Source organism: Musa acuminata, chromosome BXJ1-2, assembly GCF_036884655.1.
Source record: "Musa acuminata AAA Group cultivar baxijiao chromosome BXJ1-2, Cavendish_Baxijiao_AAA, whole genome shotgun sequence".
NCBI classification, from domain to species: domain Eukaryota; kingdom Viridiplantae; phylum Streptophyta; class Magnoliopsida; order Zingiberales; family Musaceae; genus Musa; species Musa acuminata.
Genome location: NC_088328.1, coordinates 16,881,725 through 16,900,630, shown reverse-complemented (window position 1 = coordinate 16,900,630; position 18,906 = coordinate 16,881,725). Strand labels below are relative to the sequence as shown.

General features: G+C 38.5%; 1 protein-coding gene across 2 annotated transcripts; it reads left to right on the top strand.

Moving 5' to 3' along the window:
* The first annotated feature begins 1,011 nt into the window (after nt 1–1,011).
* Nucleotides 1,012–18,529, top strand: LOC103972839 (conserved oligomeric Golgi complex subunit 2). 2 transcript variants are annotated; one of them, XM_009387214.3, is made up of 12 exons: nt 1,012–1,533; nt 2,270–2,476; nt 3,622–3,958; nt 4,262–4,423; nt 4,747–4,846; nt 4,936–5,139; nt 5,216–5,330; nt 6,828–7,028; nt 8,394–8,495; nt 16,813–16,935; nt 17,025–17,159; nt 18,119–18,529. In XM_009387214.3, exons 1-12 carry the CDS (start codon nt 1,081–1,083, stop codon nt 18,230–18,232), a joined length of 2,253 nt encoding a protein of 750 aa, XP_009385489.2. In that variant the 5' UTR covers nt 1,012–1,080; the 3' UTR covers nt 18,233–18,529. The 2 variants fall into 2 exon arrangements, with proteins under 2 accessions (XP_009385489.2, XP_064943702.1); XM_065087630.1 differs by lacking the exon at nt 8,394–8,495.
* The last annotated feature ends 377 nt before the right edge of the window (nt 18,530–18,906 follow it).

The window sequence follows — 18,906 nt, the reverse complement described above, 5'->3', positions numbered from 1 at the left end:
TGAGTAAGGCTAGACCAGCCAACTCTTAGGCTTGTGAGAAGATTTGGCCCACGTGCATTATACATTTTTTCTTATTTTTTCTTAGAACAAAAGAGAACTTCTACACTAACAAAAGTTCAAACATAATACCTTTTGGTTATAAATAAATCTATTTACCACCATATTAGTTCATGCCTTATGCTAAAAGATATTATATATATATATATATATATATATATATATATATATATATATATTCATTTATTTATTATGCTTATAGCACCCAACTTACCTCAAAATATGCACGATATATTTACCTAGGATAGAAAAGCATGTAAAATGCCTAATCCATCTCAAAGTATTCCTTCTGTGCATGATGCATTTGCCTAGAGTACAAATGCATTTGAAACATCTAACACACCCCAAAGTACCTTATAAAAAAATCATCTAAAACACACCAAAATATTTGTTTGTGTGTGATAGATTTGTTCCGAATAAAATGCATCCAAAGTACTCGACACACCCAAAAATGTTTAATTTGCATGCAAGATGTTATCCAAGACTTAAAAATATATGAAGCGCTTGGTACTGGTAATATATTTCGAAGTATTTTTATGCATCCATCATGTTTTCATTATACATGCTACATTTATTTAAAATAATAAAGTATTTGAAGCATATGATGTATCCAAAATATCTCCTCGTATGTAATATGTTTATTTTGAAAAAAAAATTAAAATACAACTTAGTCACTTTTTATTGTAGATGATATTAATTGAGATTTTATCAACAATATAAATGTATAACCCTTATGAGGAAATGATATAATTATTATTTTTTATCAACGATATATGAAATCTAACCAGCGTCTATTATTATTTTTATAAAATAAAAACGGTATTTTCAAACGCATAAACCCACATAAAGAAAATAAAATCCACGTCATCTTCTTCTTTAACGGATCCGGTTCCTGGATCGGATCCGGGTACATTGAGACGGTACAACTCGTTTGATCGCCCGTTCCCCTCTTCTTCCTGTCCCCCAAACCAAATCGCGCAGATCCAGATCCAGACCAGCGAGAGAGGTCTTCGAAGCCCAACCATGACGGACCTTGTGACGCCACGATCCCCGGCGACGGACCTCTTCGGCGACCCCATCGACGCGAAACCCCCCTGGTTCAAGTCCTCCTCCTTCCTCCGCCCCGACTTCGTACCCGAGTCCTACGTCGCCGACCTCCGCTCCTTCGTCCCCCTCGAGAGCCTTGCCGCGGAGCTCCGATCCCACCTCGCCGACCTCAAGGCCGAGCTCGTCGACCTCATTAACCGCGACTACGCCGACTTCGTCGGCCTCAGCACCCGCCTCGTCGACGTCGACGCGGCTGCCGGCCGCATGCGCGCCCCGCTCGTCGAATTCCGCGATAAGGTAGCTTCTTTCCGTGCCGTCGTGGACGCCGCCCTCGTCGCCATCCGCAGCGGCCTTCGCCAGCGGTCTGAGGCGTCGGCTGCAAGGGAGATCCTCCAGCTGCTTCTTGACACCTTCCACGTGGTCTCCAAGGTGACCCTGAACTCGAGCCTTTCTACCTTGTTCTTGTTACTGTCGATATCGTCTTCTGGGTAATCTTTGAATTGTCTATTTGTACATTTGAATTATCTGACAGGATTAACGTTATAGTGCAGATTTTAGAATAGGTTGTATGTCAAGATTATTTTTATAGACATTAAAGCCTGATTGAACTCTGACGTTGATCCTATGTAATTGATCAAAATTCTATATTTCGGCTGCCCTTGACACACTGTTGCATTTTTACATGTCAATATAAGTAAATTCCTATGCATTCTTGAGAGTGATTTCCTGGTGGACCAGTTGTAGATCAGTGTGAGGACACCTTATTGAACTCTGTTTGATCTGTCTTATAGTATTTCAGAGCTCTGGTTGTGGACTATTTATCATTCTGTAGTTGTGTCCGCCTAAACTTTTGCCAGTGGTCTTTGGTTTGAGCCTCGCCAATAAGGATCAGAATAATTATCTGCTTTCATTTCTGAAGATCTTGTAACCTGTTTTTCACTGAGTACCTTGTTCCTAGCCTGTAACTGTACTACTGAATTTTCATTCAAGTTTTGCTATCATGTAATTTCTTTTCTGCATGGACTATGTTGTCTCTGCATACTGCTTCCATGAGATGTCTATTCTTGTTGTTTGATTATAGTATGGAATTTCAGTGTTTTGTGAACTTTTACCATGTTCTCTTGTTTGAGAGTATGAATGAAATATCAAGTATTCTCTTTTGCAGGTTGAGAAACTTATCAAGGAATTACCAACTACTCACTCTAATCAGTCAAGTCCAGACACAGTGTCTAGTGAGAAAGGTTCCTTAACCAATGCTAATTCCATACAGAATGTCGAAATTGGGTCAAATCTTAGAGAGGATCAAAGCATTCTCTTGGAAAGAATTGCCAGTGAGATGAATCGGCTTAAATTTTACACTAGTCATGCAAAGGTTACATAGTCTTTCAATTTAGTTTCATATTGTTGATTTTGTTTATCTTTTCAATATGTGCTTAACTTTAATGGTGTTTTTAGCATAGGGAGTAGAAGTTGTTGCAAATTTTTTATCTGCTTGATGGTAAATGAATATTGATAAAATAGAAAAGCACAACTTTTAAGAAACTTAAAACATGACAAAATTTACAAACCAGTAGAAAATGTAAGAATGTCAATCATTACTGAGAGTACTAATAATATATCTGCAGATACTGGTATATTCATTATTTCAAATTGGAAATTGGCTATGAAGAATGTTTGTGCTAATGTTTTCTTCTACACCATTTAGGTGATGTTGTTGTTTGCTGTTTGCTCATAAGATGAATGTTTCTTGGTTGAGTTGTAAGATTGATAGCTTGTTAGCTAAGTTATAAGAGATGGATGTAAACATATAGAATGTTGTTTGTTCTGATGTATATTTTATTATCCTCTCAAGAATAATAAATATATAAGTATAAATATTAATGAAACTATTTTTAGTTATTCGTAATTTCTCATGAGACGTATGATATGTTATATTCAGTTATGTTGCATTAAGTTTTACAAGATGGTGTTCTTATTGTCCATAGTTTCACATTGGTTGTTCCAATTGAAGTCCTAAGACTTGTTTAATGTTAGCTTGAATGTTCCATTTCTAGGTGTTTGCTGAAAGATCCTTTTGAAGATGCATGAATAAAAGTAGAACCAAAATTTAAAAGCATATTTCTACCTTTAAGATAATTGTCTAGTACCATAGATAAAAAGAAGCATACTAAAAATGATTTGACAAACTCGGCTACTCAATGTTGTTGATGATTATCGTGTATTATGTAAAGCAAATAATTGAACTTGAAATTTTTTTATAAAGAAGAACAACTAATTTATGATAATTCAAAATGATAAATTTTACTTTTGCTAATAAATTAACGATCTGCCACGTATGAGAAAAAGCAAGCCTGAGATAGCTGTCTAGGTCCCATCTAGGTACTTCAGTCGTTGGTTGGCCTGCCTAGGCTGGAGATTGCCTAGTTGTCTTCTTATGACAACATTGATATAGTTCATATCATTTTCTGTGGAAAGTTATGTAGTCACTTACTTCTGCTTTAAATTATGGCAGTACAGAATCTCCCCTTCATTGAGAACATGGAGAAGAGGATCCAAAATGCTACACTGATGTTGGATGGTAGTTTAGGCAATTGTTTTGTGGATGGCCTGGAAAATCGAGATGCAAAGGCAATCTACAATTGCTTGCGTGCGTTTGCTGCTATTGATAACACCTCAGCTGCCGAAGAGCTTTTCCGAAAAACCATTGTGTCTCCCCTGATTCAGCAAATTATTCCTCATGACCACTTGCAAACAGTTGGTGGTGCTTCCTCAGATGAACTTGAGCATGATTATCAGCAGATTATGCAATGCATTGAGAAGGATTGCAAATTTTTGCTGGAGATATCTTCAACAGGTTTTTAAGAAATTAATTTATAGTAATTTTGTACATTGTTCGCTTTATCAGTCCGTACTGGCATACCGACCAGCTGTTAGTATGATACATATTGAGTTGTATCGAGCCATACCGACACATGGTACATGGTGGTGTATTGATGTACTACTTGCACCAGTCCCCTATCTGATCGGTATAGGTCGCCCGTACCGAGCTATACGGCAAACCTTGGTTTTACATGACATGTTATATAAGCAATATAATTTTAATTTATTTATAGTTCAGTGTTTTATCATCTTATTCAATATTGTTTTGTGATTTCAGCAAATTCAGGTTTCCATGTTTTTGATTTCCTGGCCAATTCAGTGCTTAAAGAGGTCCTTATTGCTATTCAAAAGGGGAAACCAGGGGCATTCTCTCCTGGAAGGCCAGCAGAATTTTTGAAGAACTACAAGTCAAGCCTTGGTTTTCTTGCCATTCTTGAGGGTACAGATTCCATCCTGGAGTTATAAGTTCTCATAATTCATTTTTTGTGAAATTCTCAAGTTCATTGCCATTTTGGTTGGAGTTAAAAGGACTCTTTGAAGTATACGCCGTTAAGTCAAGTCATTAAGCTGATTTGCTATTCTGTAGATCCTATCATGTTTAGTTTTTGCTTGTCTCAGTTTCCTCATGTTGTTTTAAAATTTTAAATATCTTCATATGCAATTTAACTAGCACATCCTTTATTTCATACTATTCAAAAAATAGCCTTTTCAAACTTTTTTTTGTTCATGCTATTTGACCATATTTTCTTTGTAATATGCTAGGTTACTGCCCATCTAGATCTGCTGTAGTTAAATTTCGTTCAGAAGTTGTGTATATGGACTTCATACGACAGTGGAATGTTGGTGTCTATTTCTCCTTGAGGTACCTAAACATGATTTCTGAGTACCTGTGTTTGTGGGATTTAAAAAGAACTTTGGCCTAGCTTATATTTAGTGGTTTCTTTCTATCAGATTTCAGGAAATTGCTGGTGCACTGGATTCTGCCCTTATGGCCTCTTCAATTAACCCTGTTGATATTCAAGGGAAACCCCATAAGTTGACAATGAAGCAGAGTATTACATTGATGGAAAGCTTGAAATCTTGCTGGAGTGATGATGTTCTTATTCTTTCTCACTCGGACAAGTTTCTACGCTTAACATTGCAACTTGTTTCAAGGTTAGCCTGTTCCATGTGACTATATGATTTCACTTCTTTTTTTCCCTCTTATGTATATTTTTGAGCATGCAAGCAGGTACTCGTCTTGGCTATCTCATGGTTTGTCTGCTCGCAAAGCACGTAGTGCTAGCTCAAGGCCTGTGCAGAATTCTGAATGGTCTATTTCTGCACAAGTAGAAGATTTTATTTATGTAAGACTACAAATATAATCCATGTTTCAATTTTAATTCTTCTTCTCACAATTTTCATCGATACAGGTCTTCTAAATTTTGCATAATTAACTTCTAGTGGTAACTTATGGCTTTTTGCTTGACATTGGATCTTGATAGGTAGATTCTCAGAGATCTACATTTCCAACTATTGTGTTCTGGGACATAGACCTGTCCCTCACATTTACCTCTATTAGTGCAAGGGGACACCCAAAATTTGTTCGCCGAAGAACTATGTTGATATGTGTTCTTCTGAAGTTTGAGATGGTTCTCAATTAGCTAATGCTCTTCAAACTTGGGATTGGATATTCAAAAATTGAATTTGAAATCAGGAAAATAAGATGACATGCTCATATGCAGCAATATGGCATTACTTCAGGTCAAAGTGGATATAAGGTCCTCGAATTTAGACATTAGATAAGGAATCTTCATTCTTCTTGGAGAATGGGTATATTATTAATTTATTGGAGTCACAACTTTAATTTGAATAAGGTCTACAAATCAGTTGATGGGATATCAGAGTTTGTAGGTTTCAATTCTCAGATGAACTCATGCAAGATGTTGTCTAGGTCTCTATCATTTTGGATTGTTTTAACTTTGCACGGTGACAGTTATCTTGGAGTTTATTCTTTGTCTGGTGCCTCAACAATATTTGATCTTGCCATATGCATTTTATCTAGATCTTTCATTTGAGAGTTGATGGCTGGGCAAAATACCAGGATATAAAGAAAATTTGCATAAAAGAGATGCGGATCATGTACAACTATATCATCAAATTTACTTATATTTGAGTCATATAGTGAGGGAATCAGGTTAACATAGTATAAATTAGTGTAGAACTGAGATCCTTGCATCAGTGGGCCATGTATGCTTCTTGAGAACTGACATGAAATCTGTTGCTAGCCCTTTTTTCTAGTGGCTTAATTCTTGGCAAGAAAGAACCTACATCTGTACTTCTGCTCTCCTGCCAAAAAATTGTTGTGTCAAGTGGCTCAGTGCTTGAGCTAACATGGTTTGGTCCTCTACTTATTAGGTTCCTGTGGACAGAAATTGAGGAATCTCAGTTCACTCATAGCACAAAATCTGAACATTCCATCATCACTTTGCATTGTAGTTCAACCACAATCAATGCCATCATTAGAGGATCCACTAGAGAGTAGCTCACTTATCTTGCAAAAGAATCATTTTCCACCACTATATTTGCACCAGCTATGCATCTACAGAGTGCAACATGTGGTTGTTGACCTTGGCAAGAACCTGCAGAAAGTGACACGGATAATCATGGCTAAGAATTTTTTGATGTTGAAGTGATATATTACTGTATCATTCATATTTTTGGTACATTAATATATAAAAAAATAAAAAAAGGGTGTGAACACTTTTATGAGTTGGATAATCTCATATCTGCTATATTTTTTAAGTTTAATTGGAAAATTTATCTTTTTATAGATGTGTATTCACATTGTGCTTCTTTTGCAGGTAATGCATGATGTGACTTTTCTGGGAAGCGAGCTTTCTGGTGTCTTTCTTGGACAAGTGATTCAAGTTCTTGGGTCATGCTCGGATGAAGTAGTTGATCTTGTAAGACAAAGCATATTGCAAGCTGGAAAAAATTTGGAGGATCTATTACCTGCCATAATGGATACAATGGTTGAGGCTATAGTTGAGAAATCTGTGGAGGTAAATCATATAAGTAATCATATCAAAATATTTGCAAATGGAGGAGATTATTGCTATGACAAGTCCTTGTTGCACATAATAGATACTATTGTTATTAATGTGTTGAATCTCTACCAATCACTGTGCTTTTGTATCTGATATCCTCTAGAGGCCATAATACATGAACTTATATGCTCTTAGATAATTTGGAAATTTGGGCAATCAAACGTGTGTAAAAGCCAAGGACATAGGTAATAAGCAATCCGGTGTATTAAGTTATCTGTTTATGTGTGTACCTGATTCAGTTACATGATAATATATACATAGATACACATTACCATGTGTGCATGTTTGTGTATGTTTTAGTGCCTGTGTACACTATATATCCTTGTATTTATTTGATGGGCTTCTTAGGAGTTGAGAAGCATTGTTTGCGTTCACAATATGTAACAAGGGGCTAACTTGAAATTTAGTTCGTGCACTTCAATAAGAGAGAGGAACTTCCAAAATCTTTCTAAATGATAACACAAGGCATATTCCATTTATCCGATTGTATTTCTAAATGGTTCTCAAAGATTATGGATGTAAGAAAAGGCTGGAAGGACATTACATTGCTAATGCAGTAATATTTTCAAAAAGCAAAGGCGAAAGGTAATCTGTCGATGCTATGTCATGATGACATTGCTTTGTCTAACTTGGGATCTGCAGATGATCCAACCTGGAGCTTCTTGAAGCCAAATTTAACATGTGAAGCTATGACATGGTGGCGATAAAAGGATGACATGAGTTTAGATGCTAGGAAGGTTTTCTTAAGAATATTTTATCATTTATTGATCAAGGTATCTATCCTGCGATAAGGAATCTAGCATTATTTAACTCTTATAAGGGAGATCATTTCTCAAAATATCCAAAGTAGTGGTCTTATTGGTGTCTGAAAATTGTTGATAATATCAAGGATGTAAGCTTCTTCAGGTTTTTTTGCCTAAAAGAACAACAAAAAGGAAAAGGAGGGTGTCTAATCTTGCTCTAGTGGTACAAATTATAGCCAAAATATCTATTAAATGCAAATATTCAATCAAATCAATTTACACAGCCGATTGTATGATGTCAATGTAAAAAAATCCCTTCAAAAACATTATGCCTTTTCCTTTTGAAAATGTCACATGCAATATAAGACAATTTATAATATAGAAAGCACAATACTATTCTTGAACATGCAGTCATTTTGTTGGCTTGATATATATTTCATTTGATTATTTCTTGCAAAAGATTATAAGTAGTGATATTCAGACTTCTGGACTGTTAACAATGATTTTCCAAGTTGATCTGTTGGTAAATCACAATTGCTAGTTTGATACTAACCCACCTTATTTATTTCATTGGTAGGACTTAAGGCAGCTGAAAGGAGTCACTGCAACATATAGGCTGACTAATAAACTTCCTGTGATACCTTCACAATATGTATCACTGATCTTGAGGCCACTAAAGGTGTGTAATCATTTCTTCTTCTTCTTCTTCTTATGTTACTCAAACTGGTTGCCATGTCCTGTTGGCACTTCAATCTTTTCATGTGCGAGAAACCTCTGGTCTGGTGGCATAAAAGATTGTCTCTAACAAAATTTCCTAATATTTTATTCAATATTATTTCTGGTACTTCTATGTGATTAGAAAATTGCAATACATATGTATACTCTTTGCATGGCCAATTGCAATACACATGCATATACAACTCTGTTGATATACAACTTTCTGATGGAGACTAATATGCTTGTGTTTTGTTTGTGTATGCTGATATTACACTCAACAAAACAATAATATTTGTTGAACTTTTTGTCTGTAATTTCATTGTTTCTCTTTATATTATTAAAAAAATTAATGCCGGGTAGAATCATCAGAAAGCATTGAGCATGTAAATTTGCAATAGCATTGTTATTGGAATTGCACCAGGCACTAGGGATGCATACAAGGGGGGCAGGTTTTACTTATAACTCCTGCTTTGTCCTTAATCTGGTTTACAAGACATACAATCCTAATCCACACAGCTGAATATATTAGTTTCCCTACCTTGATTAATGTGAATAAATTATGATAATATATATAATATGATTGGTATATATACTTAATGTGTTTATAATATAATAGAGGAAATAATTTATAGGAAATCATGGGAAGGTTTTATGTGAGGTGACATGTTGCAGGGCAACATTGTGTCACGGTCAAAATTGTAAATGGGGTGTTTGACGTAATGCTTATGTATGTCTATGTCTTTTGATTTGTTAATGCTTTACACAGCATGTAAAGGGCTAGCAGTAGGCTTAGTAGCCTCATTTTCTTTCGGTCTATAGTGGACCACTTGGACCTTTTGTTGTGCGACCGTTTAGAACTTGTAAAGTCTGTTTGTAATTTGCATTGGCTATGAAGTATTTACTGAAATGATTGCTTGTGGATCCCGAGTGAGACGCTTTCTCTAACCCGTTTTCTCTTTTGTAGGTCCTAAGGGACCATAAGATGTTTCGGGGAGGCTAACCTTTGCGGATGGACATGCAAGGGTGCTGCATGACTTAGGCAAAACCAGCTAAGTCCGTGACAGATGGTATCAGAGCGAGACAAGCACTCATAGAAACACTTGGTATGCAAACGTGGGGGACCTAGCGGGGCTACATTGAGGGCAACCAGCACGTGCGACCGTTTGGGGGAAAACGTGCATGGAGATGTAGGGAAAATGAGTCGCTTAAAGGAGCAGGCATCTGAGATTAGCATTCAGAGGAATGGCTAACCCTTCGTGCAAGAGGCACCACTAGGACAAGCAAGCTGGGAAGAATGCATAGCGCATAAAGGTTAGGATGGCTGAGTTTGAGCTACGGCTCAACATTGGCAACCATACTTGATGGTGCTCAAGGCAAGCGAGGCGCTTGGTAAAGGATGAGACCATATAAGGTGGAATGAGTTGTTCAGCGACCGAAAAAGTTGTGCAAAGTTTACAAAGGTGAGGGGAATTGCTGACTCGAAGAATTTGATACTCATGCAAAGGATTGTATGCGAACGATGGAGTGTTTCTGGCCATTCCAAGGCGACCGAAACTCGACGCCATGGAGCATTGAAACTTTCTTTTTAGTATGAGAAGGATACATCCGTAGGAGGCTGAAGTGTTCAGCGAGTTCAGCATGTTGCTAGGCCTTGAGGGGTGCAGCGGGGGTTGTATTGATGTGGAATCGCAATCTAGCAAGTGCGTTTGCGAGAGGCAGAACAATGCACAGTTTGTTCAGCAAGGCGGAGTAGTCCAAGGGGATAATGGTATCCGAAACTTTCAAAGAGAAAGAAGCGAAGAGAGAAGTTGCTTCAACGAGATAGATATCTAGGAGGGATAAGTCCCGACTCTCCAGAGTGTCACGGACTTAGTTGGTTTTGCCTACGTCGTGCGGCACCCTTGCGTGTCCGTCCGCAAAGGTCAGCCTCCCTGAAACCTCCCATGGTCCCTTAGGACCTGCAAAAGAGAAAACGGGTTAGAGAAAGCGCCTTACTCGGGATCCACGAGCAAACATTTCCGAAAACACTTTATAGCTAATGCAAATTACAAACAGACTTTAGAAGCTCTAAATGACAAAGAATCAAAATGGTCCACTACAAATTGAATATCTCTCATAAGTGTCCACATGACACAACCTTTATTTACAAGCCTAAAAAAGCCACCAAACCTAACTAAAATGGGGTTATTAAGCCTTCGACCGTCCCTCCACATGCTGTGCAAAGCATGAACAAACAAAAAGACACAAACATACATAAGCATTACATCAAATATCCTATTTAGAATTTTGTCTGTGACAAGAGAGAGAACCATATGCAACGGACCGCACATGTTGAGGAGTACCTCAAAAATAACTTCACAAAGCTCAACGAACCGAGTGAGCGGCGAGGAGTTGTCGTATGATCTTGCTTGAGGTAATGCATTGTGGGGATGCATTGCAAGATTAAGTGGGGGAGCGATCCAAGGCAACACAAATGAAGGCACACTTGGAGTCGATATGGAGATCAGACTCAATGGAGGGCTGACCCGTGGAATGGTGGGCGTGAGGACCATCATCAACTCAATGCAAATCGAGGAGCGGAGCAACTTTGGGTGTAACTTGGCGAAGTACCCAAGCCGCATGAAAGGAGCTAGCATAGAAAATGAAACATAGAGCGGAGGCACAAAGCTTTCCTTGAATAGAGGTCAAAGATATGAACTCTTGCAGAGGCAAGAGCGGGATCATGTCGTTCCATGGGTCCCTCATTATGATGGAGCGGGCTCATCCTGCATGGTGCCAAAGACGAAGGGAGCTTCAAGGCACATACACCTTACCTCAGAGAAACATTTGACCGAGGAACTAAGGCGACTCAACTTACAGAGGCGAAGTTGGGTTCAGAAGACCTTGGCACGAGGCAAGAGGACACGGAGGCGTGTATTCTTGAAGAATATGCTATAGTGTTGCCATTCAAGTTGTCATGAAGGATGCGGTGCGTAGCAGAGATTGTGCTGGTAGGGGCAGAGGCTCAAGATCCAAACAATGGTGCACCAATTTCAGCGAAGTCGGTGGACTTCGGGAGCTACTAGACGATGGACTGTCCTAGAGCGGTGCTTCGTCCAAGTGTGACCCGAGAGCGGGTGGACGAAGGTTGATTGCCAAAGGAGCGAACACAATTAAAAGTGGAAGAGGCCTTGCGATGTGTTGGCAGAGGCCATACATGGAGGGATCACAATCCGAGTTCATCCCACAAGAATCAAAATGCAATGGAGATGTTACCAGGAGGCGACATGGTGCAACGGATCGTGGTGGAATAGTTTGTGGCAATGCGATACACACGAATCTAGTCCCGTGAGGGACTATATCATACGGAGGTATGATCGGGAGCTATTGGGAGCTCCACTTCGGTAAACAACACAACTACAAGAAGGGCTATGGATTCAAGGAGTGAAAGCCATGGTACTGCAGAGGCGGGTCTTCCGTGTGTGCATCGAATTTTGCATCGGATGAAAGCCTTGGTCATCAGCATATGAGGGTTGTGTACCACTGAGCAAAAAGTTCGAATGCAAGTATCAGTAAGTCCCATGGGAGGGACTTGATCATGTAGAGGTATGATCAGAGCGATTGGAGAGTTGGACTGCTCCAAAGCCCATATTCGCTTAAGGGAGCCCAGCAAGTCAGAGGACCAGGCCGAGTAAGCGAACATTGCTACCAAGGAAGCTAAGGAGAACAGAATCGGTGCGAACCCTATAACATAATGGCAGAGGCCATGCATAGGAGTTGCAGTCTGTCTTTCCATCGACCAAGGGGAACTGCTTGGAGAACACAGAGATGTTGAAGCAGGGGGTCAAAAGGGGCGAGGAGGCGACGACGAGTCTAGAGGGACTTAGCTACCCAAAACCAAACATCGGTTAGAATTGAGGCGGACTCGGAAGAGTGCCACAGAGACAGATCTACCGATTGCGAAGAAAGGGATGCAGATGCGAGGCGACGGATAGTAGGGCCATGGGGCATGACAGCACCATAGTACCGTAGAGGCGGGACTTCCGTGAAGTCATCGATCCCTTGCTCTCATGGGGGGAGAGCGCTTAGTCGTGAAAGGGTCCGAGGAGGTGGAGAATGCAGAGGCAAACTCCAAGTACCGAGACAAGGCTAAAGGGTAGAGGCCAGGGAACTTCGTAAGACCGATTGCGAAGAAAGGGATGCAGATGCGAGGCGACGAATAGTAGGGCCATGGGCATGGCAGCGCCATAGTACTGTAGAGGCGGGACTTCCGTGAAGTCATCGATCCCTTGCTCTCATGGGGGGAGAGCGCTTGGTCGTGAAAGGGTCCGAGGAGGTGGAGAATGCAGAGGCAAACTCCAAGTACCGAGACAAGGCTGAAGGGTAGAGGCCAGGGAACTTCATAAGACTAGTGCCAACGAGCTTCTCATCAAGATAGCCGAAAGTGGAGGACTTCGGGTCGATGCAAGAGTGCACGACCAAGGAACGAAGTAGGTAGTACGCGGTGTTATACCTTTGCTACTTAGTGGAGTAGGCGGTTGGGTTGATGGAGAAGACGGTACAATCCCAGAGGCGACCAAAACATTAGAGACTTACTCCAAGTTGGGGTGAAACCTTCCTGCATTTCAGAAGTTCGATGGCATTGGGAAGGTGAATCACAGTAACTAACTTAACGCAAGGAGTGCAAACACTTCAAGTGCTTCGGAAGTGTGAGCAAAGAGCAGGTGAAGGCCAGTAACAAGTTCGATGCATGGAGTACAATCCTCGAGGAGGCGGGCGAAGTCAAGTAACTTTGCCTTAACTCTTAAGAGAACAGGCGAAACCGAGTACCCTAAGTCTCTTATCTATCAAGCAAAGGAGCTTTGCACATGTTCAAAGTCCTTTCGAAGAAACCAAATCGAAGATAATAGTTGTCAAATCCTCACCAATGGTGATCAATGCTATTGAGAGTAGATTATCCGCTTCATTTCTCAACAGAATGCCAATCGAAAGCGGAAGTGATGCGAACCTACTTGGAAGTGACAACTAAGGATTACAATTTTAAATAATACCACCTGTACCGAGCGGTATTATATATATTATATATAATATATTTATTATAATATATATTATATAAATATGCGACGTCGCCTCTTTCTCCCCAGGCGGGTAAAGGCGACGTCGCTTCGCCTCGGCAATGTTGCCAAAAAATTCTTTTTTACTTTTATATATAAATATATAATTTTTTTTACTTATATATATATATATATATATATATATATATATATATATATATATATATATATACCGAACGGTATACTGCTTGGTATATAGTACTGTACTGTACTGAGCGAATATCGAAACTCCGGTACGGTATGATATTTCAATCCTTGGTGACAACTAAGTGAATGAAGAGTCGATAGACAAATTTTGTGGAGGAATGACCCAAAAAACTTCAAAAGTTTACGAGGTGATGCTCGTTAAAGCTCCAACAGATATCCACCCAGTTCAAGCGACATGAGGCATTTGAGGGACTGACGCATACTAAGGATGGTTTTTTTCTTTATCTGAAAGATCCGCAGGAACTAACAAGGATCAACATAACTCAGCCAACCCCACGGTAGAGTCAGAGTCATTGGCGAGTTGAAGCAGCATGGCGGATTAAAAGTTCGACTACTCAACAACAACAGTGGAGAGCAATTGGGAGCCAAGAGGCGCATTGCAGCTGGAGCAGAAGATTGAAGACTCAGCAAAGGCAAGGAGTTGCAACGTCGACAAAGGCTTCAACGAGAATGTCGAAGGAATAAGTGGGGGAGAATGTCACGGACAAAATTGTAAATGGGGTGTTCGACGTAATGCTTATGTATGTCCGTGTCTTTTGGATTTTTCATGCTTTGCACAGCATGTAAAGGGCTGGCAGTAGGCTTAGCAGCCCCATTTTCTTTCGGTCTGTAGTGGACTATTTGAACCCTTTGTTGTGCGACCGTTCAGAGCTTGTAAAGTCTATTTGTAATTTGCATTGGCTATGAAGTGTTTACTAAAATGATTGTTTGTGGATCCCGAGTGAGGCGCTTTCTCTAATCCGTTTTCTCTTTTGTACGTCCTGAGGGACCATAGGAGGTTTCGGAGAGGTTGGCCTTTGCGGACGGACACGCAAAGGTGCCGCACGACTTAGGTAAAACCAGCTAAGTTCATGACAGTTGGATATATATATATATATATATATATATATCTCAATGGGGTGGATTTGGTGTGAGGATAATTGATACTGTTTCCTTCTGCTCTGATCTACTTTTTGAAACATCATGTTCTGATTCCATCCCATTCTCCAATTAAATCTAATCGAACGAACCAACCTAATTGGAACATTCTGTCTGGGGCACTGTGAGTCAGGATTGAAATTGCCATATCCCAATTAGGCGCACAGAACATTTAACTATATGGTCACAATCTTGCTTCTTAAGGATATATTTTTTTAATTGTACTTAGTTCCTTTTTAGATCTTCTTCACCATTAGTTTGATTTTTGAGGAATATTTTTTTTGCCAGATGAATGTAAAATCTTGGATATTCCAGTATCTGCTTCTTGCTTTTCTTTGATAGATACTAATGAAAATAGGTGTCACATACGGGATTCACCGAATCCTTTAAATTGAGTCGGGAGCAGCTTTGGCCATAGTAGATGTGGTTTTATGGTGTCTTCACTGAAGATATTAAGGCAGGAGCAAGGAGGGTAGTGAAATTTTGTGTTTACGCACTAGGATATTACTTGAATTAAGTGATCATGGGAGGAAGATTAACATTGCCCCCTATCCTGGATGCATTTCTCTAATCATGACTAAATTGAATAGAAAAATACCCTGTGAATTTGTCCTAGATACCTGTAAATTAGCGCTTCTGTTCTGAAACTTTAGTGTTGGACTAGTTTATTCTTTAAGAAGAATAACGATGGAGAAGAAAGAAGAAGTGTAAAGGAGGATGTGGAACAGTAAAAGAAGATAACTTAGATGCATCTCTTTCCCTGTGTTTTTTAAATTTCTTCTCTTCTTTGTCACCATTTTCGTATCATTTTATTCTCAGTTTTTACTGGTTGGTATTGGATGGCACTTTGGTCAGTTTTCTGGTGTGGTACCAGTCCAGTGGGGGATTGATATGTATCAGTCTCAAGATTCAAAACTTTGAATCAAACTTTATTGTTCAATAGAAAAATAAGATCAATCATTTGCCTCAAGAGCAACATAGCATTCATATATACAGGGTTGTGAGAGAAAAAAAATATTCTATTTTGAAAGCCTCATCACTTCTCAAAATCCTTATGAGAATGACTTTTAGAATTCTCTAAATATTATTCTTAATAGATCCTAGTAGGACCTTGGATATTGAATGGATTCATAATAAATAACTACTGAAAAAAAGGCAAAAATAGATTCGAGAGTCTCTAAAAATAGAAAATCCTGATATACTCCTTTCATGAATGGCTGAAGGGGTTGTTCTACCTTCTCATTCCATACTTGAGCATATTGTTCCAAAGAAAGGTCTGGCAGTACCTGCTACAAGCCTACATGGATAGCATTTTAAGTAGTGTATATAATTGAGAGAAAAAAATAATAAATATATACTGTTTAGCTGAAATATCAAACTCAGTGTCACTAATCTCTATTGACTGATACAGGCATCACAGTATTACACACAACATACACACAACATTTTAAGGGCATAAGACCAACAAACTTTGTATATCCTAGTTGGTAAGCCTTAGGGTGACCTGGACCTATAGGTTTTGCTCTTATAAAGTCAGTTTTAATTTTCTTTTGCAACTTCAATTACCATTTGAACCTTGTTTTGGCCTGATTTTATAGTTAGGTGGAGAGCAAACTTCGTGATTCTTTTTTATTATAGATCTGTTTTAACTTTTCAGATTTCTTTATCATTTTTTTCAAACTTGTGCTTTGTCAATTGTGCTTTTGTCATGCTCAATAGGTCACCTTGTAAGTGGGAGATCTGGAATTTGATTGGAGCTAACAGAAAGGTCCTTCATAATGGAAAATTATCCTCACTAATTTTCTGTCAGTTTTTTGCTCTCATATTTAGGCACATTGTGGGGTCATGGGTGTTCTAGAGAACATGAAAATAAGCATAATAAGCATTTGGACCTTTTATGCAAGAAAAAGCAGCAAATTTATCTTTGATGATTATTGGTTAATTTTGACATGCATATTACATTTTAATATTTTATTTTGTTTTGCTGGAATCTTATTATCTCCTGCTTTGTTTCATTTCTATTCAAATGGTTCATGACCATGAGTAAGCTTTTGTATACAGGCATTCCTTGATGGGGAGCATATTAAACTTTTAATGAAAGATGCTCGGAATGAACTTCTGCATGGCGTGACTGAAAAAATCACTACTCGTTACTATGAACTAGCAGCTGATACTGTTAACGTGGTAAGTTGTCAAGACCTTTATCCTTTTGGGTATTTTGTGTTCTCATCTCTCCAGATCAGTAAATCATGCTTGATTGGTTTGCATGATAGGCAAGGAAAACAGAGTCTTCTTTATTGAGGTTACGCCAAGGTGCACAACGACGAGTTGGAGCAACTTCTGATTCCATGGATAATAATATTTCTGACACAGAGAAGATCTGCATGCAGTTATTTCTTGATGTTCAGGTGACAGAACATGTGCTTAGTAACCTCCAGTAATATAAACTAATATTTCTCCAGTAGGATATGAACTAATATAAATCTGGGGCTCATGGTAGAAGTAACTTTAGATTGAGGTTTATAGCTGTAGAATGGCTGCTTTGACTAAGAATGGGAAATGATTTAATCTTATGCTGGCCAGTGTAAGAGGGTAGATTGAGGCTAGATGCATAGTGGCCTCTTGTTGTGTCCAGTTTTTGAAAGACTTCTGATAATGGTGAGCTTATAGAAAGGTCAGCCTTGAATTTTTTGCTTGCTTAAACTAATTAAACTTACTAGACCTAACCAGTATGAAGTTTAACATGGTTTATTAATAACTTATTACGTTGTTCTGATTGATGAGAGTGTAGTTCAGATAAATTCTAAGAATTAGATAAACACAACTTAAAAACATAATCATTTGAGACTGATAGTATGGTTGAAATGCAATTAGAAATAAATGATTATGGAAAAAGTTATGGTGCTACTGATAGTATGGTTGAAGTAAAAGGTTAGCAACTACCAAAAAGAGTTATGGAAAAAACCTTTACTCATGGTGCTACATGGGCATACTTTGTGCTATGGACAAAACCTACCAAACTTGGCCATACTTGTGCTACATGGGCATACAACTACTGCTAACTGTAAAGATAATAACATTTTCTTGTAATGATCTTGTGATGCATTTTTTAAGCAATTAGATTCTAAAATAGCACATGTACATTCCAGTTGTTAACAATTTTCCATCCAAAGTTTCAGCCTCAGCATAGACCAGCTGTTGTGAAGTACTTACTTGAAACATGTTCTGTCATCATACAGAGGATAGTCAATTGGTCAATTATAATTTTCCCCTCTGAACTATTGTAATCTTTGATTAGTACATCTTTATGTTGCACCAGTTGAACTTCTCTAATGTGGTGCTTCCTCTTTGACCGCATTGGTTTCAGGAGTACGGGCGCAATCTTTCTGCTATGGGGATCGAAGCATCCGAGATATCGGCATATCGTTCTTTGTGGCAGTGTGTTGCTCCAGAAGACAGACAATCACAAATAACTTTATGAAGTAAACTTAATTTTTTCATTCAAGCACTGCATAGTTCACATCAAACTCGGATGCTACATACGTAGCCAAAAGTAAGACCTGTGGCTTAAGTAATTCACTCTCTAAATACCAAACTATTAGAGCTTTGTGTTTCCAATGTTTCTTTCTGTTTTTCTTTTTTGTTTCCCCTTCCCCTTCTTCCTAAATTTTGTGAGATCGTGTTTTGTTACATGATACTAGAATCCAGGATCTAAGTTGTATACCTCGTTACAAACATTTAGCAGTTGTCAAATATATCGACTATAAATTTGAGTGTCTATTATTTCAAACAATCAAGTATATCTATAGTGGTGGGTTTTTCTGAAAGAATTCTAAGGGTTTATACAAAAAAAATATTAATTTGGTGATAATGTATCAGGTTCACCTATCATATGTCGAGAGTTTGAGATCTTATACGATATACTTTTAGGTGTGTGTTAGCTTTGCTGGGAAGGATTTTGTTGTGATCAAAATTTGACTTTATGGTAAGATTATAATCACGGTTGTGGACATGCTTATTTAATAAGCTCATTTTATAACCTTATATAATCCTTAAATCACCAAACTAATAGTGGAATTATCCATACAAAAAAGATATATTATTGTATGGAATGTTACCTGATCTACTACATGTGATACGAATAGAGAATTTCAA

Coding starts and splice junctions, on each gene's coding strand:
- LOC103972839 (XM_009387214.3), top strand. CDS start 1,081: ATGACGGACCTTGTGACGCCACGATCCCCGGCGACGGACCTCTTCGGC. Junction 3,959..4,261: donor GCTGGAGATATCTTCAACAG/GTTTTTAAGAAA, acceptor TTGTGATTTCAG/CAAATTCAGGTTTCCATGTT. Junction 4,424..4,746: donor TTTTCTTGCCATTCTTGAGG/GTACAGATTCCA, acceptor GTAATATGCTAG/GTTACTGCCCATCTAGATCT.